This window comes from Lingula anatina, chromosome 1 (assembly GCF_051362555.1).
Source record: "Lingula anatina isolate TDL-2025a chromosome 1, LinAna3.0, whole genome shotgun sequence".
Classification (NCBI taxonomy): Eukaryota; Metazoa; Brachiopoda; class Lingulata; order Lingulida; family Lingulidae; genus Lingula; species Lingula anatina.
This window is the reverse complement of record NC_141767.1, coordinates 45,624,674-45,642,309: the sequence shown is the minus strand read 5'-3', so window position 1 is coordinate 45,642,309 and position 17,636 is coordinate 45,624,674. Positions and strand designations below refer to the sequence as shown.

Here is a 17,636-nt window from a genome sequence, read left to right as displayed (position 1 = left end):
ACGTCAACTGTAATACTGCACTCGGGATGGGAGACGGTAGTATTCGTTCGAACCAGATCACGGCCTCGTCAACTGCAGCTGACAGCAGACTTGAGTACGCCCGTTATGGCTGCTGTGAAAGTACGTAACATGCCACATTTATTTGCAAACCGCTTGTATAATCTTTCAAAAGACATATTTACTACTTACTTTGCCTCTTGTGTTTTGTCAGTTTTAAAATGAACCAAATACGTGATACAAAGACAGAGATGCACGTTATTAACCAATATCGTGATGCAGCAAGCATTTGATACAAAAATATTTTACTGCATTATGTTCTATATTGAACCATAGGCCCACATATACCACCGCCTTTTTACTTTTAGACGCAGGTACACCTGTAGGGGGTTGGTGCCCAGCTACAACTGCTAAAACTGAGTATTTACAAGTAGCATTAGACAAACCGATGCGTATATCGGCTATCGGCTCAAGACATCCAGGCAGGAACGACCAGTCGACCTACCAGACTACGTATCTGAAATCGTACAGAGTTCGGTACCATGTGCCACAGACGACAAAGTGGAAGTATTATGGCGACTATCGAGGAGCCGCGGTAATTTCAAATACATCATGTTGCGGATCCCGCACCAAACAAACAAACGACGGGAAATGTTCACACCTTTATTTCACGCACACACTGACATGGACATGGTGAAACTAAAAATAACAAAATAATGAAAGATAAACACCAACCTAATTATACAAAATACACAAATATAATATAAACTGAATACAAATATAAAAAGAAATAATGAATTAATTATAAGAAACGGGAAATGTTGTGCAAATGATTAACAATAGAATTGAATACAATACGTACAGAGAAATGTGGCTTTCCTGTCCAATGTTGATCCACAAATTTTGCCTACTAAAACTTCAGACTCGGCGACCTGAGCCTTCGCTCGTCAAATACAACGTGGCCGCGCCCAGAACTACTGCAGACAGTATATATACAGAGCAAATGATTTGCATAATAATACAAAGCTGACTAGTGATACGATTGTAAACGCAAATTGTTGTCGTAAGCGACAACACATCATTTCATCCTTTTAAATTTTTTAAAATTTTTCCGTTACAATCAGTGTTAGTCACTTATAATGTTTTTCTTGAAACAATTTTATATTCCAGTTAAAGCCTTGTTGCAAACGTCTACTAGCAATGAGCCCATACATGTGGTTAAGAATATCCTTTCTTCCAGATATTTCCCGCGGCTTACAACGACAGTCTTTCATACACTATTGGGATAACTCCTTTTGTAACGGACAAAATTCAACTGTATGTGGAAGATTTTAAAAACAGACCCTGTTCCCAGTTTGAATTTTTTGGATGCGACCCCACAAGTAGGTGAAGCTGTTTTTATCTTATAGTAGTTATAATAGTTATTGATTATATATTGTCTTCTGATTACTGAATTTATTTGAATTCAATCCAATAATATGGCATCTGTTATGCATGACTCAGAAATTACATAATCAAAACGCATACATTAACGCAACCTCGCAGGTAGCATCTGTGAAGGATCTGATAGCGTTTCAGATTTTTCGATTAAGGAATCTGTCTTTTTTTCAAATGGTTGCATATTCAAAAACTCCAAATGCAAACTGTTTTAGATCTATGCTCTGTGCCATGCAAAAACGGCGGATCATGCAAGGGACCCAACCAGTGTAGCTGCCCTAAAGGTTTCGGAGGTGCTCAGTGCCAGCTGACACGTAAGTCTCCCTGAGAAACTGAATATTATAATCACGATAAATCTCGAGCTGAGAGTGTAGATCTTTACCGAAAAGTGATCGTATTTCTTTTCCCTTTTTTCACATTTACATTCACTTTGACAAGTTTTGGGTGATGCTCTTAGAACCTACAGTTCTTGTTTGTAACAGACTAAACAAATAATGCCTTAAGAACAGAATTAAATGCAGTACATTAATTCACCCAAGGACTTTTTATAGATGCCACCGCAATATTTGCTGCATGTTATGAACTTGCCTTTTCTTTCACATTTCAGCATCTACTGTCGTCACCCAAAAATGTGTGTTCCAGAACATCATCGGTACCACTTTGGTATCAACATCCATCAATCTGACGGTGATAGGCAACCCGGTTCTCCTTGGCAATACGCTGCAGCTGAACGGCCAAAACCAAGCTATCCAAATGCCTACAAAGAGCCGGGAGTGCCTGGGCAATCTTAACCGCTGTACGACTGGTCTCACCATAGGCCTAAACGTTAAATTCCAAACGCTTACCCCGAACGCCGTAATCATATCTAGCGCAGATTTGACCAAGAATGATTCAAATGGTATCAACTTGATCACCGTTAACAATGGCCTCAGCCTGACTGTCCGCACGAGCAGCCTTGATTGCACAGCCAATAGCCAGCCCAATATCCTCACAGTCAACCAAGAAGTCAAATTGGAAGTTTCTTTCGACCAACAGACCGGTGTTCAGCTCTACATGAACAATCGCGTCGTGGCAGAAACCAAAGCCTCCGAGTGCCAGACTCGCCGGAACCTGAACCCTGTCAGCCAGCCCATCACCATTGGTGGGCCTGTGACCCCAAGCGGAGCGTATGCCACCATTGAAGTGCGAGGTCTGACCTACTGGTACGTCTCGCGCCCCAACCTGGTCAACATTGGTCTAATAAACGACACAGGTGAGTGTTTATCGCATATTGGACTTGGTATTTTGTGTGTGTTTGTGTATGTGTGAATACGTGCGTGCCTGTGTGCGTGCGTTTAGTAACACGTAGAAAAATTATGAATAACCTCATTTCATTCCCGTGGTATTCACAAAACGATGTGCTGATTTGAATCAGGCAAATTAAGAAAAGTATGTGCTCTTCTGAAAATTGTCAGATACTAAATAAAAAATATTGAACAGGTATTAGAAGTACATATTAGTGTTGATCAACTGTTATAAATGCATAAATATCATGAGTTTATCTTCATGTTTGATTCCAACTGATCTCTTTAAATCCTCAATTGTATGCGAATATACATAGAATAATGTATTTTGTTTGGTAGTAGCTAGAAAATTTACATTGCTTTTTAGATCAGCATTGTATAACACGCTACGGCTTTGCATAACTAGCGGTTGTGATAGTATCAGAAGCTAAAGAGTGAGCGAAAAGCACCTACACAACCTCCCTCCCTACCTTATATCAGTGAACAGCGCGTCCAAACCTGCGTAGATAGCCAAAACCTGGAAACAGTTATACACAAATTCCCTTAACAATTAGTACCAGGCAACAGAACAGACAACAGAACATATGAACTACCATATAAACCTTTTCCGCGGACGGAAAAGGAAAAAACATTCACAACGATAGAGAGTTCTAATGGTACAACATATGCTGTTCCCACGGCGCCTACAACTAATATAAGCATGGTTACCACTGAAGATCCTAGTCCAGCCTTGGGATCTGTAGGAACTACTATAGCTTTCACTGGAGGACAAGGTACAACTGATAATCCATTTAAAATTCCCCCACTTATGAGAAACAATATTACATTAATTATCCAGGGGCCCCTATAGCTAGAGTAACGTTTAGCATAACGTTATGAAACATTTGCACATATTTGGAACAGGCTGAAACTTTACTATATAGTTAGTAACGAGTAGTAAGCTTTACGTTTTATGCGAAAGAACAACCCAATTCTCCTGATGAAAAGTGATATTCAACATCGTTCTACTTCAGCGAAGGGGAACCTATCAACGACAACTACCTCGCCAATTACCACCGAAACCACTTTAACTCAGGAATATGACGCCACGACATTTGTCGTTCCCACGGGTACTACGTTTATTGCTGCCACGCAAGACGTTCATGTCACCACTCAAGCGATTGTCGCACCTGAAACCAATGTCACAAAAGGACCAGATGTCACTACCGAAGCGGTTGTCACACCAGAAACGAGCGTGACCGAGGGACTATATTTCACAACTCAAACTGTTGACGTACCCAAAACTAATGTCACTAAAGAAGTGTATGGTACTACTCAAGCGGTTGGCACACCAGAAACCAACGTCACACAGGAACTAGATTTCACATCTGGTGCTGTTAAAAAGACTACACCAAAACCCACCCCACCCCAATCACCCCCAACGGCAAACCCAAATAGCAACAGCACAACGACATTAGCATTACCTTCAACTTCCACCTCAGTTATTAGTAGCACACCGATACCCAAAAGTCCTCCAACTTTAGAACCAAAGAACAATGGCACAGCCACCCCAACAACCCCGTTCACGTTAAACCCAAAGACCACCCCAAAGTATAACACTCCCCCAACTTCAGATCCAAAGACTAATAGTTCATCCACACCAAAAAGTCCATCAACAACATTCTTAAGTATTAGTAGTGAAACACCTACACCCGCAAGTCCCGCTACCTCCGATCCTAAATTCAACACCACATCTATTCCAAACTTCCCTTCGACGACTGACCAGAAAACCAGCAACACGCCAAAGGTCATAACTCCTCCAACTTCAGACCCCAAGACCAATAGCACAACCACTCTCAAATTCCCATCAACATCAGATCCGAAGGACAGTGTAACACCAACGATGAAATTTCCTCCTACCTCAGTTCCAAAATTCAATACCTCAACTACTTTTAAAGTGCCCTTAACATCCGATCCAAATGGCAGTACAACGCCAGTGCCCAGAATCCCTCCTACGTCAGACCCAAAATCCAACAGCACAACCACGTTAAAATATCCGCCAACATCAGATTCGAGTAGCAAAACTACGCCATCACCGAAAATCCCTCCTATTTCAGACTCAAAAACTACTTTAAAATTTCCGTCCACATCTAACCCGAAGATCAGCAGTACGCCCACAGCCCCGGTTCCCCCCACTTCACATTCCACCAGCACTCCCATACTTAAAATACCATCAACCATGGGTCCGAAATTCAGCGTTACACCCACTCAAAAACCACTGAATCCACTGAAACCAACAAGTCCTATACTTTCTGTGCCACCTGTCAAGGAAAATGCTACTTCACCATCTGAAAGGAATGTTACCTTGGGTGAAAATACCCAAACAGTGGACGTAACGACATCATCTTATCAAGAGAAGGCGACAGCGACACCAACTGTAGAAATGCCTGATTATAACAATACGCAAGAGGAACTCGTAACAATGCCAACCAGTTCTTTTCATGAAACTAAAGAGTTGGAAAGAACGACACGTTTTGTTGAAGTTTCTGAACCCAAAGTAACAGGCGAAGTGGATATTACAACACAAGATATTCTTGTAAGTCAGACAGTATCTGAAGAAAGCACCCCAGTTGCAGACAAAACTGGTCCAGTGACCCCAACAACTAGTTTTGTTACAAAGAGCAGCGACAAAACCACTAAAAACTCACTGAAAATAACAACTACCAAAACCTCAACATCTCCATTCAAACTTGAATACACAACCGTGCCATTTGTCACAAAGACTGAAACCACCGAGGAAGAAAAAATGCCCACAGCGCCATATCTTTTCAACACAACAGCAACCCAAACTGTTAAAATACCTAGTCATAATTATACACAAGAAGGGCTCGTGACAGTGCCAACTAGATCTGACAGTGAAACAACCCTAGAAGCAACAAAAGAGGTTGTTGAAGTAACTGTGTCGGACAAAACTAGTAAGGTAACATCAAGCTCCAAAATGCCTCCAACTCTAAACCCAAAAAGCACTTCACACAAAATACCAGAAACAACAATAACCCCAAAGGAAAGCAGCAAGTCTACACAAAAACCATTAAATCCACTAAAACCGACAACTGGAACAAATAAACCACCAACAGGCAAAGGGAATATCACTTTGCCTGCTGAGCAGAATGTGACGATGGTCAAAACTACCGGAATGGAGGGAGCGTCAACACCATCTTTTCAAGTTAACTTCACCCAAGCCATAGGTGTTACAACCCCAGCTGTTAAACCAACCACGGCCATTGACAAAACCGATAAGCTAACATCGACCACCATATCGTCAACGCCCGTGTCCACAAAGAACACGGAAAAATCAACTGCGACGCCATACAAGCTTAAAACCACCACTGTTAAGTCAACGGGCGTTCTACAAAATGCCACAATGCCACTCCAAACTGTGAAGACTACTGAAAAGACAACTGTAGTAGAATATCAGACAACAGCCATATTTCTTTCCACATCAACTCCTAAAGACGCCAAAAGCTCGACTTCAAATCCAAACAGCTTGCATTCGACAGAATCGTCCACACCCGCTCTGCCAAAAACTAAGCTCCCCCTACAAACTACTGAAAGCACAAAGGTATTGCACACAACGACTGCACGCTTAGAACTTAGCACGCACACGGTGAAGGACGTTTCTGATTCTGTCACAACCGCTTTAAAGAAAACCACACCTATTTCAGAGACTTCCAGTCAGGGTACTGTCTCTGGTAGTATCCCTGCTACTACATTAAATGTTACTAAAACAGACTCTCCTTTCCATAAAACAGATACGCCAGAAAGCACAACCATGCCAACGGAGAGACCTGTCACAACTACCACAACTAAACCAACCACTGTGAATCCTCTGAAAACTATCTTCGTTGACTTCAACACCTTGGTAACCGACAAGATCTTAACGACCACCGACTTCAATGCACAACTGACCGGAACACCATTGGTAGATAATACTACGGATAAGGGGCCAGCCATTAAACTGACGACTGATACCGTCTGCATTAATATGGGCCGTCCGTCCACGTGCCTTGGAGATGTGGAAAACTGCACCGAAGGATTGACCATCTCTTTTCAAATAAAATGTGAACAGCTGGCAGAGAACACCTATATCCTATCTTCCGGCGGTGAGCTTCCAGACAGTTACGGCGTGGCAGTGGTGTACAGATTTGGCCGTATGCAGTTCATGTTGACAACCAGTGACAGTAGCTGGTTTGGATCCGCCCCACTTTCTACCCAGTGTCAATGGTCTCGATATGACCTTACATGGAAGAACGACATCGGCCTTGCGGTGTACCAGAACGAGATTTTGGTGGCGGAGCAAAAACAACCAACTCCCCGAGGACAGGGTTCTTATGAGAGGGAGCCGATTTCCATCGGATGTTCAAGCAACCCGAAAAATACAACAAAGCCCAAAAGTGTGTGGATGAAGAATTTGAATTTCTGGCTAACAACCAGAACTATCCTTGTCAGAGAGGGTATCATAGGTAAGGAAAACATATTTGATAAGATGTAGTTATTCAATAAGTACATGTATCGCACTATTGATATATCAGTTGGGTTTGCAACCATGTTAATCGATCAACAATACTTAAAGGGATAATAACTCTTCGTATGATATTTATATTTCATAATAAAAACATTGTGAATAACTCATAGAAATATATTATATTCTGTTTTACCACAAAAACGGCAGTTATAGCTATTATTCTGATATCTGAGCTTGTCTTTAGACCACGTGACCTCCATTGATGGCTATACTCTGTTAAAATCTCTTAAGAGATTTTAACAAAAAACCAAACTTTTTAGAAAAAAAACCAGGGACTAACTTTGAATGTAAAAATGGATTCATTAACCATTGGTAAGTATGGGAAAATTGTTGTTTACTTCAGGAAAATTCTTTTTTTGACCAAAACGAAGAGTTATTATCCCTTTAACATTCCGGGGCAATTTTTCAGCCGTGATATCAGAAACGGGATATATACATCATTATTCTTGAAAATATGGGCAAATGTTTAAATACAAAATATTGCCGATTCCCAAATCTAAATGTAATTTTGTAATGTACATCCCCAGCGTGCCACAGCCATCATTTCTTTGTCCTTTTAGTCACCACAATTCCACCTAGCACGACTTCTACCACAACCAAGCCAACTACAACCACCACACCGGAGCCCACTACAACCACTCCGTGGCTGAAAACAAGTCCAGGGACCTGTCCAGCTGGCTGTCAACCAATAGGTATATACATGAATATCATCAGTAGGTCTACTTCATCACATTGTTTTCATATCAATTTTAAAATGCATAATCCGACTGGGGACCACGTGGTTTCCGTGTGGCTGCTGCGACATTACAATGTTTTGTCTTAGTGGGACCCCTTTGATCCAATCGATATGTCTTAACTGGATACTGATAACATTTTGTAGTGGTTCACCCTGGAATAATCAATTGACTTATCTCAGACATCAGCTATTACGATGTTTATTTTGTTTGAATTGTTTTTATTGACTGTGACTTAAAACGTTCGGGGCTCTTGGTGTATTCAATTTAAACGGCGATATATCATGTTTCTCAGAAGGTTGTTACCCTACGGTTCTGTTGATTATATACATGTCACAGTTAATCAAATATTTTGCGAATGAATATTTGATACCACTACAAAAATAAAGTAAACATTAGATATGCACTAATTCACTTTCTCTTATCTCAGGAACAACCGGTTTTCCAACCCTTCCCAAATCTCCAACTTTAGACGCTACTGACAGTAAGGCACCCAAAATGCTCTTTTACTGCAACATTCCTCGAACCAGTGAAGCAAACGTCAATTACTTTGTGGAGTGGTATGTCAACGGAAAAGTAGTGAAGAACGAATGGGTTCAGAGTACTGTGGACAGAGCCGTATTGGACCCAGTCGCTGACAAACAGTTCTGCTTTGGACAAGGAGTAAGCTTAACATGTAGCCACTGTGACATGAATGGGTCATTTTTAAATAATCAAATTATTTAAATTTGTAAAAAGAAAAAGTAAAATGCTGTAAAAATTTAACCAAAACATGATGAATTAAACATACAGAAATGGAGTTCATAATACTATATTTGTTTTGCATTTAGAAAAAAAGCCAAATGCTATTATAAAAATGAGCATGTATCTTCCAGGAGTTACCCTTTTCATACAAGAATTATATTTATTTCAGGTCTATTGCTCAGTGAGGGCCAGGTACACCGGGGTCTGCAGTGGGCCCATTAGTCCACCGCTTTACAGCAACCGATTCGTTCCAAGCATTAAGGTATGGTTACATCGCCGTGGATCTATACTTGAGGGCTGACAGTCACTCTTTTTGAATGCAGAAATAACGCGTACGGTGTTTAAGGCCTTTTCCGTCATGATGCCCTAGAGTATGATACGAAATGTGATGGAGATTGGTTAGTCTGTTTATAGTTCAGAATGCATTGTGTTATGAGGCCCTTATGCGAATTCTACGTAGCGAATAGTTCTAACGTTAACACTTTCTTTAACCAAAAGCAGAACTAAAATTTTAATTATTAAAACATCACCCAATTTTATTTTACAATTTTTTAATCATTCGTACAGTTAGTTACCCAGGGCACCATTAAGCTGCGTGAGGGCGGCGAAGAGAAGAACATTGTGCTGCAGACCAACGCTCCTCCTTACCTCCTCTGTGACAGAACTGCATCTATTCCCGGGGACAAGATGTGCTCAGTTTCCATAGAAACGGGGCTTATGCAGTCCACGAGGGACTTGAGGTGCGGTGACAGGAAAACTCACATCTCACAGGCTGTGTTTAGGTGGCTAGGAGGCAATTCAGCAGCAGCCGCATATTGTGGCCTTGATGTAAGCGGGACTAAGTGGAGTGAGAACATCGTAATACCAGTAAAAGCCAAGGCCGATGGAAGATACGATTATAAGCAGGAGAGACTCGTTACAGTGGCTCTGAAAACTGTTTGTGGACAGAAAATTGCCCAAAAAGTACTGACAACAGAGACAAAACTTAAGGTTCGGATATTTGTTTGCTTACCATTTATGTTAAAAAAATGTTTGATTGTAATGAAAATTGAAATGACCAATGAAACATAGGATTTTCCACGAGGATACTACCTAGTAATTACAAAAATACTTTACTCGCATTAAGTCTCTTAACATTGTAATGCATTATATCTTTTTTAAATTCAGAAACATTTGTCATATACTAAGATTAAAAATAGCAGCATAAACGCACGCACGCACGCACGCACAAGCCCCCACGCGCATTATAGTTGGATATGATATTCCCTTTTACAGGTTGAGGTCACTGACGGAGACAGAAGAGCCGCTTGCAGTTCCACTAATGACCCTCACATGAGCACCTTTGATAGAAGGTAAAGTAATAATTTACTGTGGAAAATGAAAAAGATTAAATCATTCTGTGTCCTGGTTTCTATTTTGGTCAAGTGTCAGTGAAATTTCGTGTCTTTGGAAAATGCTATAGTTGTACAAGCGTTTGTAAATTCGATTTTATCACTACAGAATTTCTCCTAAAGGGTAGCCGTTATATTTGACGTTATCTCTTTTTCTCTTATTTTATTCAAAAACATTACAGTAATATTATATGCTTCTTTGTTTGTTTATTTAGGAGATACAACAACTTTTATGAGGGAGAGTTTGTTTTGTACAGGCACAAGGAACTGCCATATGCCGTAAGCGTCTTTCAGTGGTTACTTGTAATAACTTAAAGATGTTTTCAAAACACAAATTTAGCTAAAACGAAAACAATCTTGTAAGATATGAAAATATTGAAAACTATGTAGGCTCATTATTTCATTCAGGAAATTATTATATTTTTAAGGTTCACGCATTCTACAAAAAGTGCCACAGAGCAACCTGTAACTGTGGAGTGGGCGTGAAATCTGGAGATGACGTCATCATGATTGACAGGTGCCAAGGTTTAAAGACCAAACGCACGAAGAAAAGTAAGAAAAGTAAACGTAGTAAATACAGTAGAGGAACTACATACCCGGTGCAAGTGAACATCTACAAGAACGGCGAGCTGACTCCCGGTACACGAATCTTTTCAACCAATAGGGGACAAAGTTATGAGGTTAGTGGTAATTGAAAAAGGTAACGATTTGTATGTTTATATGTCAGATATAGTCAAGTAATAATTCTAGGTAAGCTTCTACGTGTAATACCTTTCAAATACAGTGCGTGTATCCGTGCAACTCTAACTAGTACTAGCACTAGTACTTTGTTATCGCTGCCTGCGGTTGATGAGACATTTTGTAAAAGAAATAATAATAATGCTAAGCATTTCTTGTTTTTTTTATATAATAGATTCACATGCCCCATGGCACATATGTGACAGTACAGATCCATGGTTCCATGTATATCAACATTGTTGTCACACCCTCAGCGTCCGATTTTCAGAGAGTAGAAGGTAAAGAAATGCATATAAAAAGAATAGCAAATGTGCATCTTATATTGTCATTTTTTTTTCACTGAATATCTTGATGTATTCAATCTGTGAATTTATACTGGAAGTAAAGCGTTAATCAGCCAGATGGCATTAGTACCTGTACTTCTACTTCTCAAATTTGACTTTGTTCTGTGGTTTTGACTTTTTCCAGGTCTGTGTGGAAACTACGATGGCAGTAGCAGAAATGATTTGGTAAAGAGGGACGGAAAATTGCTAAATACCAGATCTATTTATCCAAATGATTTCTCAAAAAGCTGGAGGTGAGTTTTCTAAGTTATGGGATATTTTAAAGGAATCATTAGATTTAAATATTTTCATTTTGTACTGTTAGTACTGGTAGTTCGTGTTTTGGACGTACCAAAATATATGCTTACCTCCAATTCAGTTGCATAAAGCGGGTTTAAATTGTATTTACATGGACAGATGTAAGCTTATGATGTTGTAAAATAGATTGCATTAACAGGCACGTAGTAATTCCATTGCGACAGCTATAAAAACTTTATCAATAAGAATAGAATGTACTAATGGAAAAAGCAAATTACTGACAAATACGAGTGCAGAAAAGTAACTGTGATTCATTTCTACTTTAGGGTACTCGCAGGCGAGAGCATATACACCGGCGTAGCGGCTACCAGAGCCAAGGGTCAAAACAATGGAGCCATATACTGCGACTGTATCTTGGGCTTGGCCCCTCGCTGTGGTTATAGCTTCGACATTGAAACCTGCGATGTACGCACTAGAGGTTAGGAGAACTATTGCTACAATATTTTTCTATCCATGTTAATTGTAATATATGGATACAACTTCCATTTTGAACTTTCCGTACGTTTGAACGTATGGCGCAAAAGACACTCTCGCAACCCGGCGTATGGTCTTTTAAAAGCATGTAGATTGCGTTAAAAAAAGTAAAATAAACAATTGATGTTTTAAGGCACGTTGCATTGTACAATGCCAGAAATACTTCATACATTTTTTTTTTCATCAAAGATCCGATATTATGTTTATCTTTTTTTTCACTTTCTATATAAATGAGTTGGACTGATTAATTTAACAAAGGTACCGAAGTGACCCGGACATTCTTAAGGAACGCCAAGCCAGCTCGTCCAGCTAGATACAGAGGGAAGAGACAGGCCGTGGAGAACGCTCCACAGATCGACTATCCAACACCACCGACGTTTGATCTGACCTTCAACCCAGATGTGAGTGTTAGACGTGTTTACTTATAAAAGACTTTTGCATTTTTGTAAAAACTGACATGATCCAGTTTGGGCTTGAGGTATAAACCGGTATTTCATTTATAATGGTTCATAAGAACCAGCATATTAATTTATTGAACCTCGCAACCACCGTAATTTTGGTTCATATTAAGCATAACAATGAACTTACATGTATTCGTAATTGTTAATGTGCACCTTGTCCACTAAATGATAAAACACGAGGCCTCCTTTCACAATCTTTCGAATTTAAAATCATAGCCGCTTTGTTAAATATGAAACTTCAAAGATGACGACACTTTTTAAGCTGTAGCTCATGGTTTGTATATTTTTATTCAAGCCTCCAAGTTGGCCTGCCGCTGGAATGACAGAACAAGAGGCGACGGAATTCTGCAAGGCAGAGATCGCAGATAATGCTTTTGCAGCTAAATGCAACTTACTGACGGAGAAAAACAGCACTGAAGACGTTGAGGATTGTGTCTCGGATATTTTGGTTGGTTAAATTAATTTAAAAGGAATACACAATTTATACATATCAGTGATAGTTTAATAAAAAATCATCTTAGATCCAACAACAAGATTGATTTACGAAATGAGATTATTAACGATAAGTTCAGGGGTTTGCATAAAGCCCCTTTTTACTATAAACTATAAACGAAGAACTCCGAACAGACGTGTTTATTTGTTGTTACTCTTGTAATACATGTACTACTGCTTTTTAAGCTGCCTCATAGGCCTATGCACATGAACATACAATTAATAATGTTTTCTTAAACCTGTGACTACATTAGACATGTGATATCTTAAAGTATCTCATATTCAGTTGGATGTTGGCATTGATGTATTTATTTAGTGTCAGATCCAGCCATAACTTACTCGTATGTAAAACAAAGACATTTCTACCTGTAGGCCACTAACAGCACAGATTACGTGGCGCAACAGCAGGAGGCCATAAAGGGTGAGTGCATGACGGAGCTTCAAAGAGACAGTGCCCTTTCCGGAGATAACCCGAACCCTGGGAACCTCAGCATAAATGTAACTGAGTTGACCGAAAACCTCTGTCCCGGAAACTGCAGCGGCAATGGAACCTGCGTGGAAGGTGAGTTTGGTCTTCGGGGTATCGAATCTCATTGGGCTTTATTAATTACTGTAGATGTTTATAGATATTAGACAAAATTATTTTATACATTATACATATCATTTGACAGTTAATGGGGCAGGAGAACAATTGTGGGTATGTAACCGTCATATTGAATTGCCCTTTACAGGTATATAGATACGCTTCTCCCCGCTCCAAAAAGTTTTTATGACGGTATCCGTTTACCTCCATTCACCAGCGTGTTTTTGAAGACTTTTCAAAATCTTAAGGAGCTACAACTTTAGGAGCTACAACTTTATTTTCTTCAATGGAGTTTGGTTGTGCATTTTATTAGAACATGTATTTCGATTCACTTGCTCACATTTCGATGTCTTAGATTGTTTTTTTTTCTGTTACAAAATTAGGCCAGTGTCAGTGTAATTCTGGACTTGGCGGTGCCGACTGTTCGACAGATCTTGACGCTCCTCCACTGGTGGCAGGCATTCCAGGCGATGGACTGTGTGACGTCAGGACAGGCACTTGCAACAGCAGTGAAATCTATGGAGAGAGTTTCGTTGATTCTGACACGCTGAAATGTATGGTTCAGGAAGTGCAGGTACGGGAATTAACTGGGCACTTAACAGGAACTTCTCTTTTATAATTAAATATTGCAAACACAATTCCATTAGAATTGATAGGATTCTGAAATGGTAGTTGTACAAAAAGTCAGTATGTCCCATATTATGTACAGGTTTAGATAAAAACATAGTTTAGCTGAAAAGCAAATATATGCATGTGCTGTCAAATAGTCTTTAAAATTATGTATCTCATTGAAAATATATAATAGAAATTGAAATGTTTCAATCACATCAGACAAACCAAACAATAATTTATATATATCTGTCATACATGAAATAGGTCACCGAAACGGACACCAACGTAGTAGGAGAAATCGAGGTCGTGGAAGCCACTTTCCTCAATACGTACATGGTAAACTGTCTGCTGCCAAAGATTGCAAGCTATCATATACAGATTAGTAACGATGGACTAAACCCAAGTGTTGACAAGGTGTTGTTTCTACCTTACAATGGCATCTGTCATACCTGTGACGTCGTCACGAATGACACAACTGCAGCAACTTGTAAACGTAATGTAAGTAGTCTAACCACATTTTCCTGTAGATGTAGTAGAAAGTTGTAGAAAACGTGAGCTTTGAAGGTTATCGTAATAGTCGCTAACAGAACATGCAATGAAAACACGTACAATGTAATACATTTAAATGATTAACTAATATTTAGGTGGGTCTTAGCATTGAGATTAACGTTAGACCTACACCCTATACACTTTATCATTTTAGATGTCGTACGCCATTTTTGGTTGTGTTAATAAATGAAAAAACAAAAGATATACGTAAACATTAAAAACATTAAATTTACATTTTAATCTGTCATTTTTCGTTTGATGCATATCCCCTCTCCTCACTTCCAGGATTTATCCTGCATCATAGACGGCGAGTGCTACGCCCCAGATGACATCAACCCTGACGACGAATGTATGTTGTGTAGACCGGAATCACCCGATTTCTGGTCCGTCGGTAAGTAGGCAAAACCGTACTGGTGTCGGACATGTGCATACCCCTGTATGGATTGCCAAATATAAATTCTATTTCTTCCCGCTTGAAAATTAACAAATAAATCTAAAGAAGGTAAAATCAATTTTTTTGTTTGTTTGAATGGCGTATGTAATTTATATTTAATTTGTTAGTTCTAAGTAAGAACTGTCTTTATAAAACAACGAAAAAAATTAATTGCAGATTAATAGGAAAGCAATTTTACCTTTTGAGGCCATATGATTTACGCTTTTGATCAATTACACCTCAGTTATTTTAAAATGCTAATTTTGATTACAGATCTGGCTTGCCGTAAGAGGAAAGCAGCCGGTAATTCAGCAGAAGGGGGGCTCACCAAGGTTGACATCGGCGTGATTGCTGCAGCCGCTGGTTTCATTGTTGCCGTCATGATCATTGGGTTTACCTACCTTTGGTGCCGAAAAAAGTACGTCATGTTCTGACATCTTCTTTCTACATTAATTTTCTTGGCCAAAAGATAAAAATCACCCATTAGGGTAAAAGCCCCATAATTGTGGCGTTAAAGATGAGAAAAATCCAAGGATTTGTCTAGGTCCCTTTCTCACGGGGGTTTAAATTATTATTATTATTATTATTATTATTATTATGTTGTTGTTGTTGTTGTTGTTGTTCTCTTTCGTCCTAATCATAACTAATAAACTTTTTCTATATGCATACTTTTCTTTGCCCTCATTCTACTACATGACTCCAGCTCTTTTACGTTCAACTTGGCGGACTAATGTTTTTTATTTCAAATTTATTTGCACAGCGCCCAAATGAAGCAAAAGAAATCGGCCTACGAGCAATCAATCCACCGTTCTGAAAAGCCGAGTCACGTGTACGAAAACAAATCCTATGGTCACTTGTCACCAGAAGGGGGTTCTCACACAGGACGGTACGATTTCGTACCGGATGGCCCTGGCGAAGAGTATGTTGCTAATGAGAGGCTGTAGCTTGCTATGGTTAGTTTATGCTTAATATTTTTTCAGTAGATTAAATCAATTTAGTTTTGCATGCGTGTAATTTGCCATAGGCGAGGTATGGGTTATTTATTTGAAATAGTTGCTAGAAAACAAAGGGACCAGCCAGTACGTGCTACAGTTTAGCTATTTAGTTGAAATCCTGGCCCCTGTCGCTTTTAAATTAAATCAATAAAAATTAAACGTATTTTACATTTACATTTTGAAAGAATCAAAATGTATATACTCCCGGTATGTACACTCTAATCGTTAATTAAATGTAGTTTTTTCTTTATTTGAACGAACCTAATTGCAGCTGATTACGTTATCATTACGTGCCAAGCCGGTGTCACGCATTGTTTATACACTACAATATGTTTATCATTTCATTCTTGTATATAAGAAATATTTACATTCACCTTCGTTTTTTTTTCAGACCGTGCAAATTGATAAGAAAAAATCAAATCAAGAAAATATGAGAAGTCAAAGACGCGTATCACTGAAATCTCAGAAAGAAGAAATGCAAGTCTCGTTTGAAAAGTCAAATTAATTTTATTAAGGTCGTTGAAAAGACTCAATATTGTTACCAGTTTTAAAAGAAACAGTCTATTTTATACTCGAAAGTTGTTTATGATTATGAATATAATTGTATCGATCTATGCAGACTGCTGTGTTCCATATTAAGTAATGTCAATATTACATGACTCGGACGACGTAATATCATGGAATATTAACTTTGGTTGTGTACTCGTGCTCGTCTATACAGTGTAATATGATTACATTGGGTTTACTAATATTAGACATTCATTTAGCTGAGTGCATTTTGATGACATATTTATACATTTACGAAATACATGTATTTTGGAATAGAAGTAGTCTATCGTTTGGTTCCCATTGCATGTTCATGTTTTAATTGATCAGCAAAGAAAATTGCATTTCCTTTTGTTTCCTCTAAAAATACTAATTTTTAATATGAATTACACGAGTAGCGTTGATAGAATTTCCCTTGCGCGCTCAACGTAACCGTTTAGTGTGCTAATAATACAAAATACGCATTTCGAGTATAGGGAGTTTTAATTATTGACACTAACATCTAAAAAAAACCTTGCTGCGATATGAGACTGACAGCGTCTCTCTCTTTGGTGAAAATATCTCGAGGTCTGCTACTTACTCCGTTGAAACTTGGACATAATAACGAATTATAACAAGATTTAAAGGAGGAATTTTAATCTAAATGCGTTTGTGCCCTAGGTGTGTGTGTGTGTGTGTGTGTGTGTGTGTGTGTGTAAAACTAGCGTTATTGCGTGTCAAAGATAATTGTATTTTGTTATCTTTAATCTTATGGTTTATCCCAACTCTACAGGCAAGGTGTATTATAACCAATGTCATTGGTAGAGGACTCCGTGGCGCAACGGTAGCGCGTCTGACTCCAGATCAGAAGGTTGCGTGTTCAAATCACGTCGGGGTCACTTCCTTTTTGGAACAAAAAAGAATACTGTAGATTTATGAAAAGTTGAGAACAAATATTGAAACATTTTAGTTCCATCTACGAA

The 17,636-nt window shown here is 39.0% G+C and overlaps 1 protein-coding gene and 1 non-coding gene across 3 annotated transcripts; both read left to right on the top strand.

Annotated features, from left to right (window-relative positions):
* Window positions 1–11: 11 nt before the first annotated feature.
* LOC106164581 (uncharacterized) lies at window positions 12–16,975 on the top strand. Of its 2 annotated transcripts, none has more exons than XM_087007605.1 (25): window positions 12–120; window positions 366–592; window positions 1,238–1,379; window positions 1,650–1,748; window positions 2,042–2,686; window positions 6,509–7,219; window positions 7,842–7,973; window positions 8,446–8,678; window positions 8,929–9,021; window positions 9,327–9,749; window positions 10,035–10,111; window positions 10,366–10,429; window positions 10,579–10,830; window positions 11,064–11,166; window positions 11,357–11,465; window positions 11,796–11,947; window positions 12,262–12,404; window positions 12,760–12,912; window positions 13,329–13,518; window positions 13,923–14,113; window positions 14,416–14,649; window positions 14,986–15,091; window positions 15,407–15,551; window positions 15,894–16,052; window positions 16,520–16,975. In XM_087007605.1, the coding sequence occupies exons 1-25, from the start codon at window positions 27–29 to the stop codon at window positions 16,560–16,562; spliced, it is 4,920 nt and encodes a 1,639-aa protein (XP_086863731.1). In that variant the 5' UTR covers window positions 12–26; the 3' UTR covers window positions 16,563–16,975. The 2 variants fall into 2 exon arrangements, with proteins under 2 accessions (XP_086863731.1, XP_086863735.1); XM_087007609.1 differs by having other exon boundaries at window positions 15,894–16,086.
* A 505-nt stretch (window positions 16,976–17,480) lies between these two features.
* Window positions 17,481–17,552, top strand: Trnaw-cca (transfer RNA tryptophan (anticodon CCA)). Its single transcript has one exon. It is a non-coding gene; the product is annotated as a tRNA-Trp (tRNA).
* The last annotated feature ends 84 nt before the right edge of the window (window positions 17,553–17,636 follow it).